This window comes from Amblyraja radiata, chromosome 27, assembly GCF_010909765.2.
Source record: "Amblyraja radiata isolate CabotCenter1 chromosome 27, sAmbRad1.1.pri, whole genome shotgun sequence".
NCBI lineage: Eukaryota > Metazoa > Chordata > Chondrichthyes > Rajiformes > Rajidae > Amblyraja > Amblyraja radiata.
In genome coordinates this window covers 16,873,473-16,901,171 of record NC_045982.1, presented here as the reverse complement: position 1 = coordinate 16,901,171, position 27,699 = coordinate 16,873,473, and the positions used below count along the sequence as shown (strand labels likewise).

Sequence of the window (27,699 nt, the reverse complement as noted above, 5' to 3'; positions counted from 1 at the left end):
TTATCTGTACGATTTGGTCTTCTGAGTAAGTTTATGCAGATAGATGACAAATAATAATAAAAACATCACAAAATGGCTTTCATCATATGATCCAGAGGGAGGGGTATATTTGAACCCAATAGCAATGGGATAAGGAAAACAAATATACAACCATAATTTTGTTCATATTTTGGAGATTAGTGCAGCATGATTCTGGCCTTAAGCTTAAAAGATTCTCTCATACAAGTCAAAGAACATTAGACTCATTACAACTGAGAAACAAACTTTATAACATGCACACATACATTAAAATCACATCCAATCAGTAATTATTAAAAAGATACGTTTTAAAATGGTGCCAGAATTAATGGCAAACATCTGACACCAAGGGAATGATGCATCAAGACACAGGGATAACGTTTCCGCCCCATTATTATGTGGACAATACAAACAGTGACAGGTTAGTGATTTAGGGCTATCAAACAGTAATACAGTCTGCGGTTAGAGCAACAATGGTGAGGTTTCCTTTTAGACAACCAGTCTGGTCTTCTACTTGTTCCCTTTGAGAGGTCGAATGTGAATCAAAAATAATTATTGCAGTTATGACAGATCAGAACAGTATTTTATATTGGACAAGTTTCAGTTTCTTTCCAAGTTCATTTAAAATACTATTTTCTAGCCCTTTAATTTTACCTTTCAAAGTGAAGCATAGGGTTCATCAAACTCTCATTATTACAGCAGTTCTTGGAAGGAAAGGTAACTATTTTATCCACGTACAATAAAAAGAAAGACAAGACAAACAGAAAAAGACAATAATGTGAATGGTTACAATTATAAATATATAGTCAAGTGCTGGAGAACTTTCTTCAGTTGTTTGGAGTCCACCCTGCCTCCCTCCATCTGTGTCATATCCTGGTTAAACAAAGTTCAGTTTCACACCCAGGGTTGGGCAAATCCTTGGCTCTGGCTATTGGCCCCAAAACAATAGGCTGGGAGAACAGACTTTTTACTCAACCGATGGAACACCAACACAATGTTCACTATGTACAAGTTAGAAAATATCCAAGTAAAATTCAAAGCTGAAGATTTGGATGCACTAATACCACAATTTTTAGTGCTTTTAAAATAAAACGTTATCCACATATTTATTTACACAACATCGAACAATTGAACAAAGTGATTAGCCTATGACACCAGTCAACCAATGTTTACTTGCCCAGAAAAGGTCAAGTAAAGTAGAATTAGCACAGCCCAATTATATTTGTGGAGATTCTTTTGGAAAAATTGATTCACAAACGGTCAACAAAGACTGAAAGGAAATTGGTTCTGGAGTTTACTTTGGTTGTACCAGCAAGTATTTGGCTCTTTCCATCTTAGAAATTATCCCAGAAAGAGTCTTCCCAGCTTCCCCATTCAGATTGGCAATCATTCCGTAATATTCTTCTGTCCAGTTCACCAACTTCGTATAAGACTCCTTGGGAAAGTATCAATTCATGTTCATATCCCATTTGAAAACCAATAAGGGATCTGTATTGGTGGAGTTTCTTTGGCCTTTAAGTTTCCAACTCTATATAATGGTACGTAACTGCACGTATTCACTGTGATGTTCAGGGAGGAGAATTTGCAATCCATCTGGAAAGGATGGAGTAAAGTGCAGCACTAAATAAATCCTTCACCATCTGTCAAACCTCTCTGGATCTGCTGCTTGTCATCCACATTGTCTCCAGCAGACTCATTCTCTTCACTTGATTCTATATACACAGGCCAGTTAGCATCTTTGTCTTCCTTCTCTTGGGTGTCCAAAACCTGCTCAGTCTGGCTCAGATTAACTGGAGACGTTTCCTCATTCGTTGTCATCACACACGTGCAGCTATCGCAGAGGCCAAATCGCCTTGCACCATGCTGCAGGTTGCTGGTAAATGTTCTCCTGCATCCTTTGCAGACTATTGGTCTGTTAGAACGATGCACCTGAGGAAAGTGGAAGTCAAATAGATGTTTTAATTGAATGGTACACTTTAGCATTTTAAGCTAGAACTAAAATAAGTCAATGATCACCAGTCTTTGAACATTTTTGTTTTATATTTTAAAAAACTATTTATATCTTGATCATCTGCAAACCTGGTTATTTTACTTTTTAATTCCATCATTCAAATTATTCATAAATTTAGTTCAAAGTTAAAGTGTTGTCACCGAATCATTCATCACATTCTGCCGATTAGAGAACCTGCACATTACCCCTCAGTCTCCTGCTGCTCAAATCGATGATTGCTTTCCATTCAACTATCCCCAATGTTTGTTAACAGAATCAAGTTAGGAACTTTATCATATGCTTTCTTGGTTCATTTAAGAAAGAAAAATATCTATAGATATAGATATCCAATATTTTAGGCACCTCTTAAAAACTTCAGAAAGGTATTTCAAACATGACATTCGCTATTCAATTTTATGCTGGATTTTCAATTATCGGAATTTTTTTTTAAGGCCTGGCTACTTTCACATTCATGAATTGTCATGCAAAATATTTTAGAAGACTGCCACCAACTGACACTTTGACTAAAGAATACAGTAGTTTGTTTTCCAGAATTTGTCATCAATAGACAATAGACGAAGGAGTAGGCCATTCGGCCCTTCGAGCCAGCACCGCCATTCAATGGGATCATGGCTGATCATCCCCAATCAGTATCCCGTTCCTGCCTTCTCCCCATATCCCCTGACTCCGCTATCTTTAAGAGCCCTATCTAGCTCTCTCTTGAAAGTATTCAGAGAACCGGTCTCCACCGCCCTCTGAGGCAGAGAATTCCACAGACGCACAACTCTCTGTGAGAGAAGGTGTTTCCTCGTCTCCGTTCGAAATGGCTTACCCCTTATTCATAAACTGTGGCCCCTGGTTCTGGACTCCCCCAACATCGGGAACATGTTTCCTGCCTCTAGCGTGTCCAAACCCTTAACAATCTTATATGTTTCAATAAGAATCCCTCTCATCCTTCTAAACTCCAGAGTGTACAAGCCCAGCCGCTCCATTTTCTCAGCATATGACAGTCCCGCCATCCCGGGAATTAACCTTGTAAACCTACGCTGCACTCTCTCAATAGCAAGAATGTCCTCCTTCAAATAAGGGGACCAAAACTGCACACAATACTCTAGGTGTGTTCTCACTAGGGCCCTGTACAACTGCAGAAGGACCTCTTTGTTCCTTTACTCGACTCCTCTTGTTACAAAGGCCAACATGCCATTCGCTTTCTTCACTGCCTGCTGTACCTGCATGTTTACTTTCATAGACTGATGAACAAGGACCCCCAGATCCCGTTGTATTTCCCCTTTTCCCAACTTGACGCCATTTAGATAGTAATCTGCCTTCCTGTTTTTGATACCAAATTGGATAACCTCACATTTATCCGCCATGCATCTGCCCACTCCCCCAACCTGTCCAAGTCACCCTGCATTCTCATAGCATCCTCCTCACAGTTCACACTGCCACCCAGCTTTATGTCACATAAACCCAGCTTTATGTCATCTGCAAATTTGCTAATGTTACTTTGAATCCCTGCATCCAAATCATTGATGTATATTGTAAATAGCTGCAGTCCCAGCACCGAGCCTTGCTGGACCCCACTAGTCACTGCCTGCCATTCTTTGTTTCCTGTCTGCAAACCAATTTTCTATCCATGTCAGCACTCTACCCCCAATACCATGTGCCCTAATTTTGCCCACTAATCTTCTATGTGGGACCTTATCCTCACAAATTAGAATTTATATTGAAGGGCATTCCCTTCAATTTTCTGTTATTCTTGCTGTTTGATTGCATTTATGTTGTATCACAACTGTGAAAAAAATATTGCATTGCTAACATCATAACTTGAGCTAATTACCTACTGGAATGCAAATCCAAAAGATGCAGAAATGCAATCAGATAAACAGTGCAAGGGCAAGTCTAATAAACAAATACCACAGATCAGTGTCAAAAATGTCTTGCATTAAGAGCTATTGATCCCAGTCCTGGATGTACAAGCAGTCATTGATTAACAGTGTTTGGGGGGGGGGGGGGGGGGGGGGGGGGGGAAGAATAAGGCATCTGAATGTCACAGATGGTAAAGACATGGGTGTGTAACTGCCCCATAATGAAAATAATGATTCAAATTTGTACTATATCAACTTAGTTTACTTCAGTTGACATAGCAAATTGGCGGTTCCAACTCCCTGGTGTACAATTCCATTGATCACTTCTATCGTGGTCCAAGTATATTAAATTCAGCTGTGTACCCAAACAGCCCCATATCTAACCGTACAACTGTTTTATCCATTGGTGTAGCAAGAAGAACTATTTGTGATCTGGAAGGGTATTCTATCCTTCGCATGCACTATTTTATTCAACAGAAGGCAGACTGAAAAACATCAGTGCAATTAGTAGGTATGTTGCAAAGCGTACCTGAAGCGTCTTTGAAAATCTGCCGTTGCGGGTGTGCGCGATTTTGGCGCCGTTTAGAGGGGGCGGGTTTAAAACGCGATTTTCTCTAGGCTGTTCAAATCGAAAATGTTCAGCCTAGTTAATTATTAACGAAAAATCGCTGGAAGACCCCGTCGCAAAAGCTATTATTAGGTTTAAAGGCCTCGTATAATAGTTATAGTAGTTTAAAAATCAATCTCTAAACCCGCGACCGCCAGCAACCGCAGAGTCTCATAAAGCAAATAGCAGAAGTTAGGTTGTATATTTTTACATTAAAAAGGGCTTCTAAAGATCCCTTTATACAAAATTTAATATTGCGAGTAGCTCAATTTGGGCCCATTATATCGCGCAGTATTTTTCTCGGCATTTGAGGCACAAATCTACCGCAATGTGAACGTTCTAAACCAGCGCGTTCCACAGGGACCCACTGGAAAGCTGATTTAAATGGGCATTTATTTACAGCAATTGAACACTGAATTCCTTCCATTTGGTCTATAAATTAATGTAAATGAGATTTAAAAATCATGTTTTATTGTGAATTATTTGTGAATATTATTTGGACATTTAGGCTATTTAATATGTTAATAATTTATTAAGAAATGGATAGATGTTTAGATCTAGTAATTGAAGTCTGAAATTAGCTACAATTAGGTAACTAACTAATTATATGCTTTAATTTCAGGTCATCCAAGTAAGATTATTTTATATTTGTTTCAGAATGCTTCAATCTATGATAACTGAAAATTTCATTCAGTTCTCTTAATTTTTAAGAAAGTTATGGGCTTTTGACTGTTCACGATCACAACTTTTTTGTTATGTCCATAGAAAATCAATAGGGAACAAGATGCTCATTTCCGAGTATGAAAATGGCCATAACTTTTTAAATACTTGAGATATGAAAGTGAATTAGGTGTCAAATTAAACTTATTTTTATGCTTTATCTGATGGGATAAATTACAGACTTGATTTTTTAAATCTCAAAATTTTGTAACATTGCTACAATTAGACCAGATATAAAATGTTATGCAATTTTGTTGTATAGACAGCAATTTTGTAATGTGCAGTGTTAGCTGTGGATCAAATGGTGAAATCATTACCTTGAGGAATCAAAAGGTGATTTATTATTACTTACATGAAGAGAGAATACCAATGAGAACATTTCTAAATCAAACTACTGGGAGGTACTCAGCAGGATGTGTGTTCTGATGTTTGAATCACTAAAATAATAGCAGGCGGGTCGAACAAGTAGTTAAAAAGGGAATTGGTTGCCCTTTATTATGATGAGGTTAGAGCTTAAGAATAAGGATGTTTTGTTAATTGTACAGGATGTTGGTGAGACCAGCTGAATACTGTGCTTGGTTCTGGTCCCGTAACCTAAAAATTATATAGCAGCATTAGAGGCGGTCCAAAGGAGATTCGCCAGACTAATCCTTACGAATAAGGGGGTTTCCTATCAAGAAAGATGACATGGTTTGAGTTTCTATTCCTTGCAGTTTAGAAGAATAAAAGATGAAATGTTTTTAAGAGGGCTTGACAGGGTAGATGTTGAGATGCATTCACTGGTACAAGAGCCACGAACAAGGGGAAATAGGTGCAAAACAAGGGGCTAGTTGTTAAAAATTGTGGTGCATAGAAAAGTATTCTCTGTGGGCAGTGAATGGTCCTTTATTGTTATGTAACTGTCTAAGATTCAAAGATTACCATGAAGTAGAGCCAGTTAGCCAACACCACTGGGATCCTATAATCCAGTCAGGAGGAAAAACATGTTAAAAAATCGAAGCCATTTAAGACTCAACAAATGAATGATCGACAAATATTGTCTTGAAGATGTTTGCTCACATTGTTCTAAAGAGTAAATGACCTGCATTTTCATACATCAAATGACTCTCTACTTCACTGGAGTCATATTCTAGATATCATCTTTCAGGACTTAAAGGTGTCTCAAAGAATGTTAGAACCAATTAAAACATTCTGAACTGTCCTGATAGTTGTAGAACAGAAAATACAATGTCCATTTTACACATGGCAAGATCCATCAGCAGCAAACCAGATCACATTTTATGTATTATTTTAGCACAAATATAAGCAAGGACATTTTTCCTGCTCTTTCTCAAAGTGCTGACTTAAAATCTTTCACATCCACCCATAATGGCAAACTAAACCTTAGTAAAACATCTCAACCTAATGGGAGCATCTCCAACAATTCAGCAATCCCCAGTGCAAAAGTGGAGCAGCAGCCTAGGTTTTGTATAGAATGGCTCTAAGATATAATTAACATTGTTTAAATTAGTCAGGAAAACAAATGTAGAGACATGCAAATTTCAAAGTACGGGCTCATATTTAACAATCGTTGAGGTGGTTCACTCATGAGTTCTTACTCACACTTAAAGCATGACTTCGAAGATGCTCAAGTCTGGTGAATCTTTTTCCACAGGTCTCACATGGATATGGGCGCTCTCCCGTATGTGAACGCATATGCCGTTTCAGGATTCCTTTCTGCTTCGCTGTGTAGGTGCAAAACGGACACTTGTAGATCTTTTTTGGCACAATTATCCCATTCCCTAAAATTAGAAACCATCAAATGTTATCACATAGAACCCAAATGAAATTGTGGTCAGAAATAAGAGTAAATTGAAAATGGGTATTGTAGGCAAACACCAAGAATAAATTACCCAGAGTTAATTTTCCAACTATCCCATTACCCCATCCTTGAATATAATAGATAAGAATTCAGTACAAGCAACCTTCAAACAGGATCTTACAATTCCATTTAAATATATGTAATCTAAAACATTGGACCCCAGACATTTAACCTGGTGAATATCTAATCCAGTCATTTCAAAACTAGAGTCAACGAGAAGCGATTTGGAAAAAAAAGTTTTGCAAGGATTTCCACACAACGATGGATCGATCAAAAACTTTCCAATAATAATAGGCTGTGAAGAAATCTCTAAATGAATGAAGAAACTGCAAATTAATAACAAGGTTTTAAATTGTAATTATACATATTACATTGTTAGGACAGGGTGAGGGAAGGAGTTTTGTTAAATCTAGTTGTAAACAACAAAACTGAGTTGATACATGTACAACACAGCAATAGAGTTTAAGATCCAAGCAGTAACAGGAAAAAGTACAAAAATAAAACTAACAAGCCACTTCCTTGATTTGTAATTTTTTGTATCCCATGCCCTGGAAGCAGATTGCACCCTAAAACAGTTATCTCAGCATTCAAGTATTTGTGCATTTAATTCTTCATGTTTCTGTTCCAGAATCCCCTTTAAATTATATTTTAATTGTTAATATCTCGCTTTCTTTAGTAATACATCACTTTGCACTTTGAATCACAGTATGTTGAAGCATAGAAGGAAGTCTTTTCTGCATTTTACGTCCTCAATTTGTTGTCCATATAGACACCTATATTTCCAAACTTACCATTAGTTGCAGACTTCAAATTATGCCCAACACATCCCAAATTGAGTTATTGGTACATATATAAAAAATGGGAAATTAGCCTTGCTCCAGAGGAATAGAACAGGGAAATTATATTTCCATTAATTGTAGCTGTATGCGAGAGAATTGAACAATAGCCAGTGTGATATCCACTTTCATAAAGGAAGTCAGTGTAATTACAACATCTGCATGGAGAATCGGAATCTTTCAATAAAGATGAATTTGCTTATGAGGCAGAAAGATAATGAGAAGCAGCTAACAAATTCCTGAAACAAAATTAATAATCAACGATCCTGAGATGGTCCTTCAAGGAGATGAATGATATTCCAAATGGAAAACTCAATAAATGTAGTATATATAAGCAAACCTTCGAGTCATCTTTGACAAGGACCTAAACAGAATACTACTGAACATTAAAGGAAATGGAATTGTGAATCGTAGTAAAATGGATTAATAACTGATTATAAGGGAGGACACAGAAAATAGAATTTAAGGACAGCTTCCCCTAGTACATGGGAGTGATTAACCAAGCCTCCCAGGGTTGCATTACGGACTACCACTGTTCGTTGTATACTTCAATGATTCACATGTAGACCTACATGAAATTAGGGTCAAACCTGCACATTAGATTAAAATGAAAGATAATGCTAAAGAAAAAAAGAAATTGTAAAAGCAAACCAATTGTCCCGTGATGTAATTAAAATGAGTTTTGTTCAGATCGATGGTATATTTAAAATGTTATTAACGTTAAAAAAAAATAACTTAAAACAGCGCCTCCCAGCCGTGCGTGCGCAGTTGGGGGAGAGTTCCCGTGCGCGTCTTTACTGGCATCGCAAAGGGCACCCGACGGGTCCTCAGCCGCGACTGCACAGTTGGGGCCTTTCCAGAATTTTATCGCCATATTTTTTTCACAACAGCAAAATAGGTAAGATTTAAAAAACAGCATTTTACTGCTAGGTCGGGCTCGCTGATGCTGAGGCTGGGGCAGCGGCTGCCGGCTCCGTGGACGGAGAGAGGCCGGAAGGGAAGAGGCCGGACGGGAAGAGGCCGTGTCGATCCGAAGCCTGGGCGCTGAGCCTGGCTCTGAGGCCGATGGTACTGCTGGCTCCGTGCATGCAAAGAGGGAAAGGAGCAGCACCCTCGAGATCCTGGGGAGGTGAAGAGGGAGAGTGGAGGGGATTGAGGGAGAAGAGGAGGGTTGGGTGGGAGAGGGAGGAATGTGGGGGAGGTGAGGAGAGTGGGGGAGGAGGGGGAATAAAGGTAGAGGAGGGGGGAGTGGGGGAGGTGAGGAGGGATAGTGTGGGGAAAAGGGAGAGGTGGGGGATGGAAGGATAGGAGGGCATAGGGAGGGGAGAGGAGTTATGGAGGGAGGGAGTGACTGAGGGTAGGGGAAAGGAGGGGGAGGGAGAGGTGAGGGAGGGATTGGGGAGGGGAGGAGGAGAGGGGAAAGAAGAGGGGGAGGGAGTGCTGGGGATATGGGGAAATGAGCCGCGCATGCGCAGTCGGGGGCTATGCGAGAGTGGTGGAATATTGTGTTGGGGGAACGGGTTGCGTTGGGGGAACAGGTGAGTGGTAGAATATGGGGAACGGGTTGCATTGGGGGACCAGGCCTCCCGTGTGTCCCACTTAGTCTAGTCCTTTGTTAAAAATAACTATACTCTTAATGAGAGAAGGCTTGGTTACAGGGAAGGTCAGAAAGTGTTGGAATGCAAATCCACAAAATGATAAAAGACAACAAGGAGAAATTCCTCTTTGGATTATTGGCAAATTGGATGTTGCAATTCATTTAAAAAATACCAGGAACAATGTAAATTTCCCAGCTACTTCCATATCTTGCATTAAACGCAATTAATTTTAGATCATCAGATAAGATATAGGAACAGAATGAGGCCATTCTGTACATTGAGTATGCTCAACCATTTGATCATGGCTGATCTGTTTTTCGCTCTCAACCATATTCTCCTTCCTTCTCACCGCAACCTTTGATGCCCTTCCTAATCAAGAATCTATCAATCTCCACTTTAAAAATACCCAATGGCTTGGCCACAACAGCCATCTGTGGCAATGAATTCCACAGATTCACCACCCTCTGGCTAAATTAATTCCTCCTCATCCCTCATTTTAAAAGTATGTCCTTGCATTCTGAGGCTGCGCCCCCTGGTACTAGACTCCCACTCGTGGAAACATCCTCTCCACATCCACTCTATCCAAGCTTTTTATTATTTGGTAGGTTTTGCCCCTTATCTTCCAAAGAATATAGTCCCAGAGCCGTCAAACACTCCTCACACTTTAACCCAATCATCCCCAGGATCGTTTTTGTGCATGTCCTCTCCAATGCCAGCACATATTTCCTCAGATATGGGGCCCAAAACTGGTCACAATGTTCTAAATATGGCCTTACCAGCACCTTATAAAGCTTCAACCGTACATCCTTGCTTTTATTTTCTAGTCTTTGAAATTAAGGCAAACATTGCATTTTTCTTTCTTACTACTGGCTCAACCTGCAAATTAACCTTTTGGGAATCCTGCGGCAGCACTCCCATGTCCCTTTGCACTGCCAATTTCCAAATCCTCTCTCCATTTAGAAAATAGTTTACACCTTTATTCCTTCTACTAAAGTGCATGACCGCACACTTTGCTATGCTGCATTCCATGTGTCACTTCTTTACCCACTCTCCCTTTGTCAGCGACGGTCACCTCCTTCTCCCCTTTAGTATGTTTCTTTCACTTTGGGATGAAAAGATCCTGCATTTTCCAAATTACTCCCAGAAACTCCTGCCAGTGCTACTCCACCGTCATTCCTGTTAGGGTCCCCTTCCAATCAACTTCAGCCAGATCCTCCCTCATGTCTCGGCAGTTGCCTTTACTCAACACTAATAAAAGGTTGAATTCTATCATATTATGATCACTGCCTCATATGGGTCCCTTCACCTTAAACGCTCTAATCAAATCTGGCTCATTATACAACACCAAATCCAGAATTGCCTTTTCCCCAGTAGGCTCGACCACGAGCTGCTCTAATAAAACCAGAAATTAGACATTCTACAAATTCCTTCTCTTGGGATCCAGTATCCACCTGATTTTCTCAGTCTACCTGCATATTGAAATCACCCATGACCATTGTAACATTGCCCTTCATACATGCTGATATAATTTGTACTGAACTTCCTCATGACTATTTGGAGGCCTTGGGGATGAATCCTGGGCATACATCACTGGTAATTAATTCAATTGAGGAAAAAAGAGAGAATATTGTGTTTTGTGGCAAGAGACGAGAACGTATAAAAATATTAGGCAGCTAAAATACTGCAGTATTTATAAACACCATACAAATAATGATATAAATATATGAAGGATTTGATAACAATCAGTGGTGAAACACGTGCGTGTGATATTTATGGTAAATCGCATAACTGTACATAATGTGAAGTTAGACAAGTTCATGTGGGAGAAGAAAAGGATGTATTGTCATGATTAGATAAAGAGGGTGGAGGTAGACTGTTAAGCGGCCTTTTCACGGGGCGACTTGACGCAAGAGTTAACCGGAGTTTAACATCGTGGGAACCTCGTGCGATAACAGTACGGCATTCGTGGACCACCGTGGACCACCGTAGCGCTAACGGCAGGTCATCGTGTAACTTGGTCACTCGGGAGAAAATTCAAGAAAGTTTGAATTTCTCCAAGATTGACTTGTACACTTGTGGTTGAGTATTGCAACATTATATGAACGTAGTGGTAAGTGCGATATCCGTAATAACTCTTGCGGGTACCGTGGGAACTCCTGCGAACGGTGAACCCGGAAACTGGACAGAGGGGACAGAAGGTGAGTAAAAATTATCTTCTGTGGGATTGAATTTAAAAAATAAATAAAAATAAAGATTTGCATCCGCATATGGACATCAACTTATTCATGTTATGTTAATGAGATTCAAGAAAATAACTATAATCTTTAAAAGGGACTTTAAAAGGGACTTTACTGAAAGGTTACGCATTTTTATGGTCCGTGAGAAATTTTTCACATGTACTTCTTTGAGAGATACAGGTTGGAGTCCTCGGGTCCAGGGGTCCGGAACGCTACCAATCAATGTTGTACAGTGACCCGTGTAAGGAGTGAACTGCACATGCTGGTTTAAACCGAAGACAGACACAAAAAGCTGGAGTAACTCAGCGAGTCAAGCAGCATCTCTGGAGAAAAAAAGCTGATGTTTCGGGACGAGACACATCTTCAGACTCAATTCCGATTAGGCTGTCTGAAGAAGGGCTCCGATTCGAATCGTCACCTATTCTTTTTCTCCAGAGATGCTGCCTGACCCGCTGATTTACTCCAGCTTTTTATGTTTTTCTTCCCAGATCTGACTTACCTGCTGAGTTACACCAACATTTTGTGTCCTTCTGTGCGTATTAACCAACATTAACCAGCGTCTGCAGTTCCTTTAGACATTACCTAACTTCAGATTTTAGAGATATAGCGCGTGGGAACTCCTGCGAACGGTAAACCCGGAAGCTGGACAGAGGGGACAGAAGGTGAGTAAAACAGGTGGTCTCAATATCGACAAGGGAACATGTGTCCTTCGAGGACGTCCCACCTAATTGTCATTGTTGGATAATCTTTTTAACAGGAACACTTGCAGAGATGGCTCCCATAAAATCTCAAAGAAAGGGGGTAAAGCGTGTCAGAGATGTTTTTGCCATGTTGCGCTATTCAGTTTCTATATTGTTTCAGTTTCTATATCTATATTGTTGCTCTATTCAGTTTCCCAGGGGGGTCGGGACGGGACTGGAGTTGGGAGGGAAAGGTGGGGGAGTCGAGGGAGAGGAGGGGGAGACAGATGGGGGTGTCTTCATTTACTGGCGGCGGGTGTCTGTCACTGAAACAGGCAGGTGAGATTTCACATCCACCTTGTGTGTGCCTCTCTCTCTCTCTCCCTCCCTCTTACACAGGCTGAGAGACTCTGCCTCTGTGAGTGTACATCTCTTTCTCCCCCTCTCCCACACACAGTAAGACCGAGGTACTGTGCTCAGTCCATCTGTGTCTCCCACATACACAGTAAAATATGTCTCCAAATGAGCCAATTCAACCAAGGGAGGATATATATAGTGTGTGAAAAAAAAAGTTACATAATTTGTGTCACGTGTAGTTCACGATGTTCATTCAAGATTTAACGCTAAAGCTCGGGAAACGGACAAGTCACTCGCACAAATAACAGAAATGCCGAGTACCGTGGGAACTCTTTATCTACCCCCGTTATATCGTGCGAGACTCGTGCTGGACCACGACCTCTTCACTCTGGTGACATCTTGCGTCAACTCGCCCCGTGAAAAAGCCCCATTATGGAAAAACACTGGCAAAGGACAGCCTCTTGTGGTGCAAAGCCGTGTGAAATTAGTACTGTTATCATTCGATACAAGGAGATTATGAAGTGATTCGATAATATTGTTTTATATTATGAAGGGTGCATAATGTAGTCAATTTCTCAAAGATATGCACTCAAAAATTCAGCCTTATATCAACAGCACTAACATGTGATAAGTGACACCCATGAATTGCACTTTGCTTCTGGAATTTAAAGTGGAACACAGCACACAATTTACTATATGGAGTGTTCAATACAACTGATTAAGGAATTGCCACTCCTTTTTTGTTTGTAAAGGCAAATCCCCAATCTCTCTGCTCATCCCCATAACCCAAACTTTACTCAAAGTATAATTATTACTATATTTTTAAAGTGTGATTTCTAGCGATAGCTAGGCTGAGAAGATGCAAGATTTAGGGCAAGGAGCAGGGAAACATTAAAATCATAAATGGCTCTGGAATTCATTACCCGGATTAGTAACTGAAGCATTTAAAAATCAGTTAAAAATGTTGCTGAAAGAAAGAGATACTGAAACAAAATGAGAGAATGGGAGAAGAGGAACTGAACTACTGCTCACCAGAGGGTAAACCCCACATCCCACCACAGGCTAATGCTAACCTAGCACTAGCACAGCTGCACTCGGCCATCATTAAGCAGCAGGATGCTCACCCCGACGGTGCCTTCATTGTTGCAGGGGACTTTAACCAGGTCGACCTACGTGCCACACTCCGTAAATTCCACCAGCATGTGCAGTGCCCTACCAGGGGCTCAAACACGTTGGATAAAGTGTACACCAACATCAAGGACGCATACAGAGCTCTCCCCTGCCCATCCCTGGGACAATCCGATCACCTCTCACTGTTTCTGCTGCCTGCATACAGACCCCTCATCCGCAAGACCAAACCTGCAATAAGGACGGTCAAAATATGGCCCGAGGACGCAACCCTACAACTCCAGGACTGCTTTGATCGCACCGACTGGGACCTGTTTGCACAACAGGCTACTAGTGGTACAGAGGTAGACTTGGAGGAGTACACATCCACTGTGCTCTCCTACATCAACTGCTGTGTGGAGACTGTCACAGTGGACAAGCAAATAAAGATGTTCCCAAACCGGAAACCCTGGATGAACAAGGAGGTTCAGGATCTACTAAGGGCACGCAACAACGCCTTTAAATCCAGGGACACTTCTGCTTACAGTGCGGCCAGGGCGAACCTGAACAGAGGCATAAAAAAGGTCAAAGTCATCCACAGGCAAAGGGTGGAAGACCACTTCAATACCGCGGACACCAGAAGCATGTGGCAGGGTGTCAGGGACATCACTGACTACAAGAGCAGCCCCGCCTGCCCCCACGGTGATATCACACTGGCCAACGAACTAAACACCTTCTTTGCCCGGTTCGATACTGGCAACACTACCAGGTGTGAAATAACCCCGGCCATAGCGGAGGGACAGGCCTTAACACTGAGCACTCAGGAGGTACAGTGCGCTCTGCGTAGGATCAATCCACGCAAGGCTGCAGGCCCGGATGGTGTACAGGGAAGAGTATTAAAGGACTGTGCTGGACAGCTGGCGGAGGTATTCACGAGAATCTTCAATCTCTCTCTATCTCTGGCAACGGTCCCCAAGTGCCTGAAAACAGCCACCATAGTGCCGGTGCCGAAAAAGTCCAAAATCACCAACCTCAACGACTACCGGCCGGTTGCCCTGACTCCAATCCCCATGAAGTGCTTCGAAAGGCTGGTCCTCTCCCATATTAAATCCAGCATCCCTGCCTCACTGGACTCCCATCAATTTGCATACAGGGCAAATAGATCGACAGAGGATGCCATCTCTCTGGCCCTTCACACTGTCCTGACTCACCTGGACAGACAGGGCACGTATGTGAGGATGCTCTTCATTGACTATAGCTCTGCATTCAATACGGTCATCCCCACCAAGCTCACCACCAAACTCCACCAGCTAGGCCTCAGCTCACCGATATGCGCTTGGATCCTGAACTTTCTCACGGAGCGACCGCAGGCAGTGAGACTGGGCCCGCACCTGTCCTCCACCATCACCCTGAGCACCGGCACACCACAGGGTTGTGTACTAAGCCCCATGCTCTACTCCCTCTTCACTCACGACTGTGTCCCTGCATTCGACACCAACACCATCGTGAAGTTTGCAGACGACACAACAGTGATTGGGCTGATCACCAACGGTGATGAAACAAAATACAGAGCGGAGGTGCAGAACCTGGCGGACTGGTGCGCCAATAACAACTTGGCACTAAACACCTCCAAGACCAAGGAGCTGATCATTGACTTCAGGAGGTCCCATTCTGGAGAATACGACCCAATCTCCATTTATGGGGAAAGTGTGGAGAGAGTGTCCAGCTTTAAGTTTCTGGGCACTCACATTTCAGAAGACCTCACATGGTCCACAAACACCGCCGCGCTGGTCAAGAAGGCACAGCAACGACTGTTCTTCCTGAGGACATTAAAAAAGACTGGTCTGCCCCAAAAGCTGCTGACAACGTTCTACCGCTGCACCACAGAGAGCATACTAACGTATGGCATCTCTGTGTGGTATCTCAGCTTCACGGAGACGGAGAGGAGAGCTCTTCAGCGCGTCGTCAACAGAGCGCAGAGGATCATCGGGACAGAGCTACCAGCCTTGGAGGGCATCTACCACACGCGGTGCCTCAGGAAGGCCCTCAGCATCCATGAGGACTCATCACACCCCTGCCACGGTCTGTTTCAACTACTTCCCTCCGGCAGACGTTACAAGGCCTTCTACGCCCGAACCTCCAGACTCAGGAACAGTTTCATCCCAAGAGCTATAGCGGCTCTGAACCGGCCCTAATGAGTGCCCCCCCACCCACCCCCTTTGGACAGTCTCCCTCAGATGGTCACGTCAATCAATTCAGCTTGTTTATTTATGTATTGTATTTATTTACCTTTCCTGGACATCAGTGGAGCTGCACACTAAATCTCGTTGCACTGACGTGCAATGACAATAAAAGATATATTATTATTATTATTATTATTGTTCCAAGTTATCCACGTCTGTGTGGTCATTTTAATGTAATGACTAGAGGTTTCTTTGAAACTTTTATTCACACTTTGATTGCCGGGTGCAGCTCCTATTTTGGAGTCAGAGTCATACAGCACGGAAATATTGGCCCAATATGTTGCCCATGGCAATCAACAGGCCCCTTCTACTGCAGTCCCACCTGCCTCCGTTGGCCAAAAGCCCTCTAAATCCTACCCATGTACCTGTCCAAAAATCTTTAAATGTGATATTATACCTGCTTTAACTACACCTTCTTGCCTTTCATTCTATGTACCGACACTTCTCTGTGTGAAAAATTTGCCCCCCAGGTACTTATTAAATCTTTCCATTCTTTAACCTATGTCCTCTGGTTCTAGAATCCCCGACTGCGTAAAAGACTTATTACACACCTCTATAAGATCACCCATCAGCTTCCTGAGTTCCAAGGAATATAGTCCTAGTCTGTACAACCTCTCTACAGTTCAGTTCCTGAAGTCCAGGCAACATCTTCGTAAATTTCCTCTGCCCACTTTCCAGCTTAACAACATCCTTCCTACAGCAGGGTGACCAAAACCAAACACAATGCTCCAGTGCGGTCTCTTCAACATCTCGTACAAATATAACATAACACCCAACTTCTATACTCAATTCCCTGACTATTGCAGGTTAATGTATCAAAGACCTTCTTGACCACCCTATGTACCTGTGATGCTGGTTTAAATCGAAGGTAGACACAAACTGCTGGAGTAACTCAGCGGGACAGGCAGCATCTCTGGAGAGAAAGAATGTGTGATGTTTCGGGTCGAGATGTCAGGGAAGAGCGAGATACATAGATAAGGAAGTCAAGGTGTGAAAATAGGACCCGGGGGGGGGGGGGGGACATGGGGGGGGGGGGTGGGGGGACACGGGGGGGGGGGGGGGGGGACGGGGGGGGGGGGGGGACACACACACCTCTTTGTCCTATTCTCACACCTTACACATCCTTATGCCTACATTCGATTTAAAATTAGCATCTGCCGTTCTTTCCCACACATTTTGTCTGGTCCACTGCGAAATCTCTTCAAGGAATGTCTACTTTGAAGAGGTTCACCCTTCTCTCAGCTAACAATGATCTATTCTACATTTTCCTTGATCTACATTCCCTTTGTCCAATTTTCTCACCTTACACTTCCTTATCTATGTATCTCCCTCTCCCCTGACATCAGTCCGAAGGGTCTCGACCCAAAATGTCACCCATTCCTTCTCTCCAGAGATGTTGCCTGTCCCGCTGAGTTACTCCAGCATTTTGTGTCTACCCTGGAGACTATCTATGATGGACTGAATTACTTTCAACTGTGCAGAAAAAAGTAGGGAGAACCAATGTATGCTTAAATTGGCTAAATGTGACTGGCAATGTCCTCCCAAGAATCTGGAAAGGGCATTACATTTTTCATTTGCAAATTACATGGCTAAATGAACACAAAATTGCAAATGTAAGCTAACTGATGATAGAGTTTAGCAGGAGCATAAATAACATAGAGGGAAGTACAAAGTTGCAAAGAACATTATAGGGTAATTGACCAGGCAACATTGTAGCATGTGGGGGTAGATCTAGCAAGGAAAGCTTGGAGTATTTTCTAAGTAGCAAGAAGCTCAAAATTGTGGATGATCAGAATTTTGTATCCAAGTTCAGTAAACACTTAAGATGTTGTACAACTTTTTTTGAAAAAAGAAAAAGCTTAGAGGAATGTTGTTTTTTATCTCAAAAGGTTTGAAAAGAAAGCTGGAAGTTAGTTTACAGCCGAACAGAATTCTCATCACATCCCATCTGGAATAATATGCAGAGTTTAGAGAGTTAAGGGCCTGTCCCCACTTGGGTTATTTTTTAGGCGACTGCAGGCGACTAGGCTGTCGCCACACGGTCGCCAGGGTGTCACTGGTATGGTCGTGAGTGGTCTCCTCAGTCGCCCAAAGAGTCATAGCGTCATTCTGGTCGCTGCTGGCTTTTCAACATGTTGAAAAACTTTTGGAGAGTCGGTGACAGTGGGTTTGACGCCAATGATTGTAGCTTGACTTCTCCTGACATAGGTGCTGTCATAGTTATCGCCAGGTTAACGTAGGTTGTCACCAGGTTAACGTAGGTTGTCGCCAGGTGCCGACTTCGTTGACGTGCTACGACTATGACAGTCGCCTAAAATTAGCCGAAGTGGACAGGCCCATTAAAAATTTTTGGAATTCACAACTCCTGAGAGCTGCAGATGCACGTTAAGTCGTAGGCATATTCAATACCTTGTTCAATATATTTCCAGACTTTAAGGGAATCAGAGGATACAGTGTTAGGATAGCCTAGTGAACGAGGCACAGACTCGGTCAATTTAATAAAGAGCAGTCTAAGCTTGAGCGGAAGCACAATCTATCCCTGTAATGCTGTCTGTCCTGCTAAGTTACTCCAGCATTTTGTGTCTATTCCTGCTTCTGTTCTTATCTGGGAAAACAGAAACAAACACTGCCCTCCCCCACGCAGTCATTTGTTGATAGGAAGAAATACATCCAGCCTATGGATTGGTATCCACACAACTTTATGTCGGGAAATATTAATTGCCCTAATGCACTGGACTCTGCATGGTCATTTTATGATCATGAGGAATGTACCCAATGTTAAATCAAACCTAATTTAAGTGTGTGGATTTAAAAAAACAAAAAAATGCCCCTCGTGCCACATTATGAAAATTCAAAACAAACATGGCTGATGTTTCCAAATTAACCCACATTTTTTCAGTATAATTATAGCTTCTCAAAGGCGTATATGTTATTTAAGAATGTAAGAAGGAACTGCAGATGCTGGTTTATACCGAAGATAGACACAAAATGCTTGAGTAACTCAGCGAGTCTGGCAGCATCTCTCGACAAAAGGAAGAGGTGATGTTTCAGGTTGGAACCCTTCTTCAGACCTATTTAGTATTATTTATGTACTTAGTTACTCCCAGTCTTCTTATAGAGATAAAATGTTCTCCATATTCGTATTTATGTTTAGATTAGTCATTCCCTGTATCATCAGAGGATTTAACGTTCGTTGATAAACACTCCTCCTGTATTATAATGCTGTTGCAGTGCAGGTAATTATTAATAATCCTTATTAATCTCACCTGCATCTTCCCCATACCAATCGCTCTGTACATCCATCATATTAGAGAAGTTGCCCCCTCCATCTTCCGGCCGTCCCCCTCGGGAAAAGTGCTGCATGATGTCCTCTTTCCGCTGGACATTCCCTGTCCTCAGTAGAACTTCCAGAAATTGCTTCATCTGATAATTTTCATAAGCTATTTCCATTGCTGGGGCAGCCTGCAGCCTGTCCTCAGCCTGCTCTGTGGCAGATGGTGTAAACTGTCGGAACCTGTCAACTGATTCTTCTTCATCGTCGTCAAATTCAACTTTTGGTTCTGGAAGCTTAGGTAATGATGGAGGGTGCACTTTATCTGGAGAAAGATTATCTTGATCCTTTTGTGCTAGATCTATGGGATAAGTACTGCATTCATTCCAGTTAAGTCCTTTATTATTCTCAGGGCTCGAATCTTTCTGTTGGTGAATTGATGTAACAGGGTTCGGACATTGACTCCTACAAAAAGACACCGTCTCTCCAAAGGCATTTATATTATTTCCGTTCTCCACATGACTGCAGTCATCATCCTTTTCATCTTTCACACAGATATCAAGAGAAGATCGAATATATAACTTACAAAAGCTGACCACATCAGTCATCTGCAGGTAACTAGCAGCTGACATAACTTCAATAACATTCTTACTGCAAAGGTTCAACTTCCCAGAATAAAGGAAGTCCAGAATAATTGAAAAGGCCTCAGACGTAACAATGTCCAAGGAAGCAGTACTAGGACGTCCACTGTCATGAATATAGTGAATTAACAAGGCTCTGAAGTAGCCACTGTTCGCAAATAGAACATTCCGGTGAGCTTTGAAGATTCTTCCCTCCACAATAATACTGCAGTCACAGAAGAAGTCCTGCTTACGCTGCTCATTTAGTTCTCCCAGTAGTTTTGTGTAATATGATGTGATCTCCATCTTTCATGAGCAAGACTTTTTCAAAAGGTATTTCTTTGCCTGCAAAATAAACAAAAGACACGAGCTTACCAAACAGAAACAGCAAAAAAAAATGTTTTCCATTTGACCCTTGGTATCAACATCAAGCAATTGAAGGCCCAAGCTGAATACAGTTTTTCAAGAATAAAATACCTATTATGGAAAAGTTCTCACAATAATTACGTGGGGGAAAAAGGTCCATTCATTTAGTCCATTGTGTCAAGAGTGCAGCCTACTCTGTTGGTTTATTATTTTCTGAAAAATGCTTGTTATGGCTCAATAGAATTTGCACCATCGTAAAAAGAGCCTTAAACAATTATTTTATTTGGTTTAGAAACTTCCCATCGTAGTTTAGCAATTCACTGCATACTTGCGAAGAGTATTGTGCTCTGCGATCATGCTTAATAGAAGCTAAACCAAATGCAATCTAAACACCCGACCGGTAGGTATACAAGGAAATGAATTACCCCTTCAGGTCAGCATTAATAAATGCAGAGGTGTGGGAAAGAACTGCAGATGCTGGTTTAAATCGAAGGTAGACACAAAATGCTGGAGTAACTCAGCGGGACAAGCTGCATCTCTGGAGAGAAGGGATGGGAGACATCTGAAGAAGGATCTCGACCCAAAACATTGCCCATTCCTTCTCTCCAGAGATGCTGCCTGTCCCACTGAGTTACTCCGGCATTTTGTGTCTACCTTTAATAAATACAGAGGTTGCCAATGAAGAAACAGGCACTATCAAGCCATTGCTGATTTCATTTATGAACCCATCAACATTTTCAGTAATTCTCTGAACAAAATAAAACTATTCAATTCGAATGTTGGACAAGAGACCAACAAATGCACATTTATCACCAGATAAACTAGATGCTTGACATTCATATTTAATTGTTTGAACTGTGTGAATAGGTAAGACTAAAATAAATGCATAATTAAATCCTGTGACTTCAGATACACGATTAAGTACCATTTAATAGAGGAAGCAGGTTTTTTTTTTTTAATTATTGTAGTAATGTATTAATAGTAAAGTTCTGTTGACAATAAGAAAGCCATTCATAACATTAGATAGCAATATTATTTAAATAGTAATATTTCCATTTATAAATACATATTTTACATAAAAACACCTTCAGATTGCTATCTAAAAAACTGCAATGGTTTTCCATGAAGCTGTTAGGTCTCATTAACTGTGTCATCCTCAATTTCAAATTAAAAAACGGATTCAGAAAATATCAGACAGCAAATAACTGAATACATTTTAAATAAAGGAAGGTCTAAATGTTGAATGCTACTCACTAGCAGTACTCGGGAAGCTGATGTGGGCTATTGTTTCAGGTTCAGTTCTGATGGGCTAATTAAAAAAAAATTAAGGTTCTTTATATGACGTCACGGATTTTATTGATCCATCACATGAAGCCTTCAGCAAAGAAACCCCCTATAAAATACCAGGTACTAATAATTACATGAATCCAATAATTAGACATGAACCCATTTTAGTGGCTATAACTGTTCTGCTGCAACACAGCTCTGAGCAGTTCCCAATGAATACTCCAAGAGGTCAGAGTTTAGGGTTACAATCTATGATTCTCTTCCACAGACATCCGTCACAGCTCAACTGTTATCTGGTCAACTCGTTTAAAAAGCCAGAATTACGTATTTGTTTCTTTATTTACCTTTCTTCCCTTTAGTGAAGGCAGAGATCAAACCGATGGCCATACGTCTTGCCAGCCTAATTTTACACCGGAAATTGCGGCGGCACTCGTTAATTGACAAAGACACGCACCAATTAGAAGCCCCGGGCAGCACCGCAGCCAATGGGAAGCTGGCTAGTGGGCGGGACATGTGAGCTGCCTGGCTTGGTTTCGTGGTCCGAAGGCCAATGAGCGTGCGCGGCGCTCAGTATGTGGGGGTTGTAGTTTTGGCGCTCATTAGTCGCTACGGCAACCTGCCCCGGAGGAACTACATACCCCAGAGTGCCGCGGTCCACGTCAGTGGAATGGCAAGTGGCCGGCGTCCGTCCGTTGATGGTTTCCGGTCCCTGGTCCCTTCACTTGACATCGAACATGGCAATCGGCATAATTGTCACCTGGCAGCATCAGCTAAACGCGGTGTTCCTGGGAGGGAAAGAGGATGGACTGAAGTGACCCATTCGCCCTACTGTTCCCCACCAGCGCGATCCTGGGTTGTCAAACCACCCGAGGGCTGCTCCACACAGTCTGCAAATGCGCCAAATTCACCAGCCATCCCTCAGCTGCGCCCTCTGCAATGGCGAGGTGTGTTGGGTGTTAGTCTGGCGTTAGTGCAAGCCACAGCAACACCTACTTACCTTAGCGGCAACAATATGTGTTGCCATTGCCCCTTTTGTGATGAGATCTTGCATTCCTCCCTGGCATCTGTATAAAACTGCGGAGTAAATGAACCTTTGTAGGCTATTAGCGTAAAATAATTGAAACTCCATGGTTTTTTTCTTTGTCGAAGATGTATTTAATACATTAGAACTAGGAGTAGGCTAGTTGTACTCTGAAGCCTGCCCCGCCATTTAGTAAAATCGTGGCGGATCTAATCTTAGTTTCAGTTGCACTTTCGCATACTTCTTGACTCACTTCTATTTTAAATATCTTGTCAATTTTGACCCTAAACATATTAATTGGCTCTCCCTCCGCCACAGATCTGAGATAGTGAGGTTCAACGATTCACCAACCGCCCAAGAGAAGAAAATTCATCTCTAACTGAAATGAACGACTCTTTATTTGAAGCTTCAAGTTTATTGTCAGACTGAGTATGATGAGGCACAGGTACAATGAAAAATGTTGCTTGCAACATCATCACAGGTACATAAACTCAGACAAGCACACAAAAAACAAATTACACATAAATTACAAGTAAAATTCTAAAAGAAAGAAGACTGCAAAAAACAAGACATTCATGCAAAAATAAACAAATCCCGCAGGATTGACAGGTGGTCCACCATTGTTCCATTATGGAGGTAGGGTCAGAGTTGTGCAGGTCAATTAAAAAAACTGATTCTTGAAGGAAAGTAGCTGTTCCAGCGCATACTGGTGTGGGACTTCAGGCTGTGCTTTCATCCTTCAATATGTTTAGGTCAACCCTCTCAATCTTTCTCCACATGTCAATCTCTTATTCTAATGGATTATGGTTAGGTGGCAATGAGGAGAGGGCAAAACCCAGATGGTGGGGATCCTGCCACCTTCTCGTGGCAAATTCTCATGTAGATGCTTTTGATAATGAGGAGGGATATGCCCGTGATGGACGTTATACATTGGAATTGCTATACCAGGCCATGAGGCAATTAGTGAGGTTACTTTCTACAGTACATTTGTAAAGGTTTGTTAGAATATTGGAGGCATACGAAATCTCTTAAAACTTCAAAGAGAGTTGTAGTGCTGGTAAGCTAGTAAAGTAGTAATATGATGATTCAGTTGCCTGATAACAGCCAGGAAGAAACTGTCCCAGAATTTGGTGGTGTGTGTTTTCACACTTCTATACCTTTTGCCTGATGGGGAGAGGGGAGAAGAGGGAGTGGCCAGCGTGTGACTCATCCTTGATTATGCTGCTGGCCTTGCCGAGGCAGCATGTATAAATGGAGTTAATGGGTGGGAGGTTGGTTTGTGTGATAGTCTGGGCTACATCCAAAATTCATTGCAATTTCTTGTGCTCTTGGATTGAGCTGTTCCTAAACCAAGCTGTGATGCATCCCAATAAAATGTTTTCTATGGTGCATCTGTGGAAGTAGGTGAGAGTTGTTGGGGACATGCCGAACTTCCTAAGCCTTCTAAGTAAGTAGAGACATTGGTGTACTTTCTTAGGCGTTGCTTCAATATGGCTGGTCCAGGAGAAGTTGTTGGTGATATTGACGCCAAGGAATTTGAAGTTTTCAGCCATCCCTCTACTTCGGCACCATCAATGCAAACTGGGGTATGTGTATCACTTCACTTCCTGAAGTCGATCACTATCTCCTTTGTCTTGCTGACATTGAGAGAAAGGTTGTTGTCTCGACACCAGGACACAAGGTTCTCAATCTCCTTCCTGTACTCCGTCTCATCATTATTTGATACCCAGCTCACAACGGTGGTGTCGTCTGCAAATTTGAAATCTGAATTAGATTTGTCTACTCAGTCGTGGGTGTACAAGGAGTAAAGAAGGGGGCTGAGAACACATCCTTGCGGAGCACCAGTATTGATGTTTATAGTAGAGGATGATTTGTCCTCTATCCTCATTGATTGGGATCTGTTGGTCAGGAAGTCGAGGCCAATATAAACTTAAACAGTTTTACCTAGCTAGTCTACCTAGACCCAGACCAACCTAGAATAACACACTAAGCTGGATTGCATAAAATATCTCTACACTGGAGAAAGAAATCTAATGATTTGAGAGACATAATATCATGAATGCAACTGTCTGCACCAATCGTCTAAAGTGGACCTGACCTTCTTACAGCAAGATATAGACTTCACACCAAAACAGTCCACACTTTTGTCTCAAATGTAATTGTTATCACATAATACTTATTCCAATGTTCAAAACTAACATTTTATTCATTTGACTACTTGAGGGATGTATTCCATACTGTTGAAACAAGAATCTGCAGATGCTGGTTTATACAAAAGGATACAAAGTGCTGGAGTAACTCAGCGGGTCAAGCACCATCACAGGAGAATATGGATAGGTACAGTAGCATATTTGGAGAACATGGATAGATAGTCTGAAGTCTGAACAAGGGTCGCGACCCAAACTGTCACCTATCTATGTCTCCAGAGATGCTGCCTGATCTGCTGAGTTACTCATGCACTTGGTATCCATTTATTCCAAACACTTTACTGATTAGGCACAATGTAAATATATTTAAGAGGTATTGCATAATCCTTAGTTTTATTCTCATTATCCTGTTCTGTTTTAACCGGCTTCATTTCATTTCCTATCTTTCTAAGTTATTCTTCAACTGGTTCCTCCTAAATTTGGTAATCGCCAAAACAATATTGGAAATGAATTGGCATTGGTTGTGGTCTCTCCAAGCAAAACAACAATAATTGGTGAGATGATCCATAAGTATATCCAATCTATTATGAATAATTGTACCCCCATACTGGTATAGGAACAGATGTGACAAAGACAATTCAGTTGTGAAGTCACTTTAATGAGACAAAAATAGTACCAGTTTGTCAAGATTATTTAAACCAAAGCAATAAACCCAGGCAGTGATTTACAGTGCAATGCATCCAATATTCTTCTCATATTAATCCCAATGGATTATTGATATTAATTCTCTTGCAGCTTTTGGTCTTGGGCTCTCCACATTCTGAACTTATTGTCTGTCTTCTTATATCTGGCTCTTCTCCATTGTGTTAGACCCCATCGGGAAAATATATTTTATACTGGCTGTTTTCAATGCAATGCCCTGGAGGATGCAGCTACAGTCAGACTCAAGTGCATCATCACATGCCTTTCATTTGATTAATTATGGGTGGGTTTACATGGACCAAATGTTTTGTGCATTATCCTGCTCCTGCATTCATTGCTGCTTCATTATTCTGTTCTAAATTTCAAGTGACTCTCAACACAACTTTGTTGCAATTGTTCGTACAGGTTGCTCAAACAATTACCAAGGTCCTTTGGGATGTTATCCTTTACCTGACTGCTCCGACTGCACAATACAGACAGGTTGACAATCTGGATGCCCGATGGTTAAAGGGACACTTGAAAACCTCAAGAATAATTCCCATCTCCCAAGCAGTAACATCAAGTGTAGCATTAATATTTGTTCCCGCAGAAGTAGAATGATCCCCAGGATGTATTGGTTTGAAAACGGCCCATTACTATCTCCTTGGACTATCTCAGGACAACTTGGACTATCTCTGATACCTCTCCTCCCCTTCACGATCTCTATCTCCATCGCAGGGGCAGACTATCAACAGACATCTATTACAAACTCATTGAGTCCCATAGCTACCTTGACGACACCTCCTCTTATCCTGTCTCTTGCAAAGACACTGTTCTTACTCTCAATTACCTCATTTTCATAACTGCTCCCAAGATGTAGCTTTCCAATCTAGGATGTCCTCTTTCATCAGTAAATGTGCTTTTCCCTCCTGCTTTTGTGGATGGAGCCCTCACCCATGTCTACCCCGTGTTCCACAGTTCTGCTCTTCAACCCCCCTCCCCCCACCAGCTGGAACAAGGATAGAGTTCACCTTTCACTCCGCCAGTCTCAGCATCCAACACATAAGTCTCCAACGTTTCTGCTACTTTCAACGTGATCCCACCACCAGTCACGCCGCAGTTTTTCCATCTTTCCACTTTCCGTATACTCCTTGGTTTGCTCATCCCTTTTCACTTAACCCACCTCTTCCCCAAGCACATTCCCCTACAACCACAGGAAATCTAACACCTGTCCCTAAATTACATTTCTTATTTCCATCCAGAGACCATAACAACCCTTCCAGGTTCACAAACACCTCTTTCAACCTTGTCTATTGCATTATGTTCCCATTCCCGTCCCTGTCCTCTTCCACCCATATTCCTCCCTGCCACTTTACATTTCACTCTTCCTCATCGTTGCTTATCTGACACCCATTCGTCTCCTTTTCACTTCTAGTCTTTGACGCTAAGACCTCCCGACACATCTATCCATCTATTACTTGTCAGGCTTTGCCATATATCTTCCTTTCTCCTGCGTTCTCTCTACTCCGTCAGTCTGAAGAAGGGTCTCAACCGGTAACGTCATCTGTCTATTCCCTTCACAGATGTTGCCTGACCCGCTGAGTTTCTCCAGCACTTTGTTTTGTGCCCATCATTGTCTCCATCTCTTTATTTGGCCTATCCCCTCAGAGAGACTCTCAGCATTGAAATGTATGAGTAACCATGTTCTGGTTGTTTCCTTCTGCTGGTGTCCACCTTCCTGTTTTACAGTAAAAGTCACTGAAAGCAGGCTGAAATTGTCAAGCATTTGTTGCCCCACATTTCTCAACCTCTTGACTCTTATCTTCCCATCCTAAATCTCCCCTTATCCCCACAAGGGGGTCATACCTACCACAGATACTATGGATATAATTACGTGGAAATACAAGAAACTGCAGATGCTGCAATCCTGAGCAAAACACAAAGTACTGGAGTAACTCAGCAAATCACTGAGCATGTATGGAAGGAATGGATAGGCGACTTTTTGGATCGGGATCCTTCAGAGTGATGTCAGTAGTGGGGAAGACATCTAGAAAAGGGTGGGAGGAGGAGGAGACAAATTCTGGCAAATGATAGGTGGATACAGATGAGGGGGGGGGGGGTTGATTGGCAGATGTGTGGAATTAGTGACAAAGGCTTGGGATGAAAATAAGACAAGGTGTCAGA

The 27,699-nt window shown here is 42.0% G+C and overlaps 1 protein-coding gene across 2 annotated transcripts; it reads right to left on the bottom strand.

The window, feature by feature from the left end:
- Positions 1-92: 92 nt before the first annotated feature.
- On the bottom strand, positions 93-22,088 carry zbtb8b (zinc finger and BTB domain containing 8B). Of its 2 annotated transcripts, none has more exons than XM_033045309.1 (4): positions 22,011-22,088; positions 19,389-20,358; positions 6,806-6,984; positions 93-1,947 (listed from the first exon to the last, which is right to left on the bottom strand). In XM_033045309.1, the coding sequence occupies exons 2-4, from the start codon at positions 20,317-20,319 to the stop codon at positions 1,639-1,641; spliced, it is 1,419 nt and encodes a 472-aa protein (XP_032901200.1). In that variant the 5' UTR covers positions 20,320-20,358; positions 22,011-22,088; the 3' UTR covers positions 93-1,638. The 2 variants fall into 2 exon arrangements, with proteins under 2 accessions (XP_032901200.1, XP_032901201.1); XM_033045310.1 differs by lacking the exon at positions 22,011-22,088 and adding an exon at positions 21,634-21,948.
- Positions 22,089-27,699: the final 5,611 nt, after the last annotated feature.

Coding starts and splice junctions, on each gene's coding strand:
- zbtb8b (XM_033045309.1), bottom strand. CDS start 20,319: ATGGAGATCACATCATATTACACAAAACTACTGGGAGAACTAAATGAG. Junction 6,985..19,388: donor TTGGTATGGGGAAGATGCAG/GTGAGATTAATA, acceptor TTCTAATTTTAG/GGAATGGGATAATTGTGCCA. Junction 1,948..6,805: donor TTCGAAGTCATGCTTTAAGT/GTGAGTAAGAAC, acceptor CACTTTCCTCAG/GTGCATCGTTCTAACAGACC.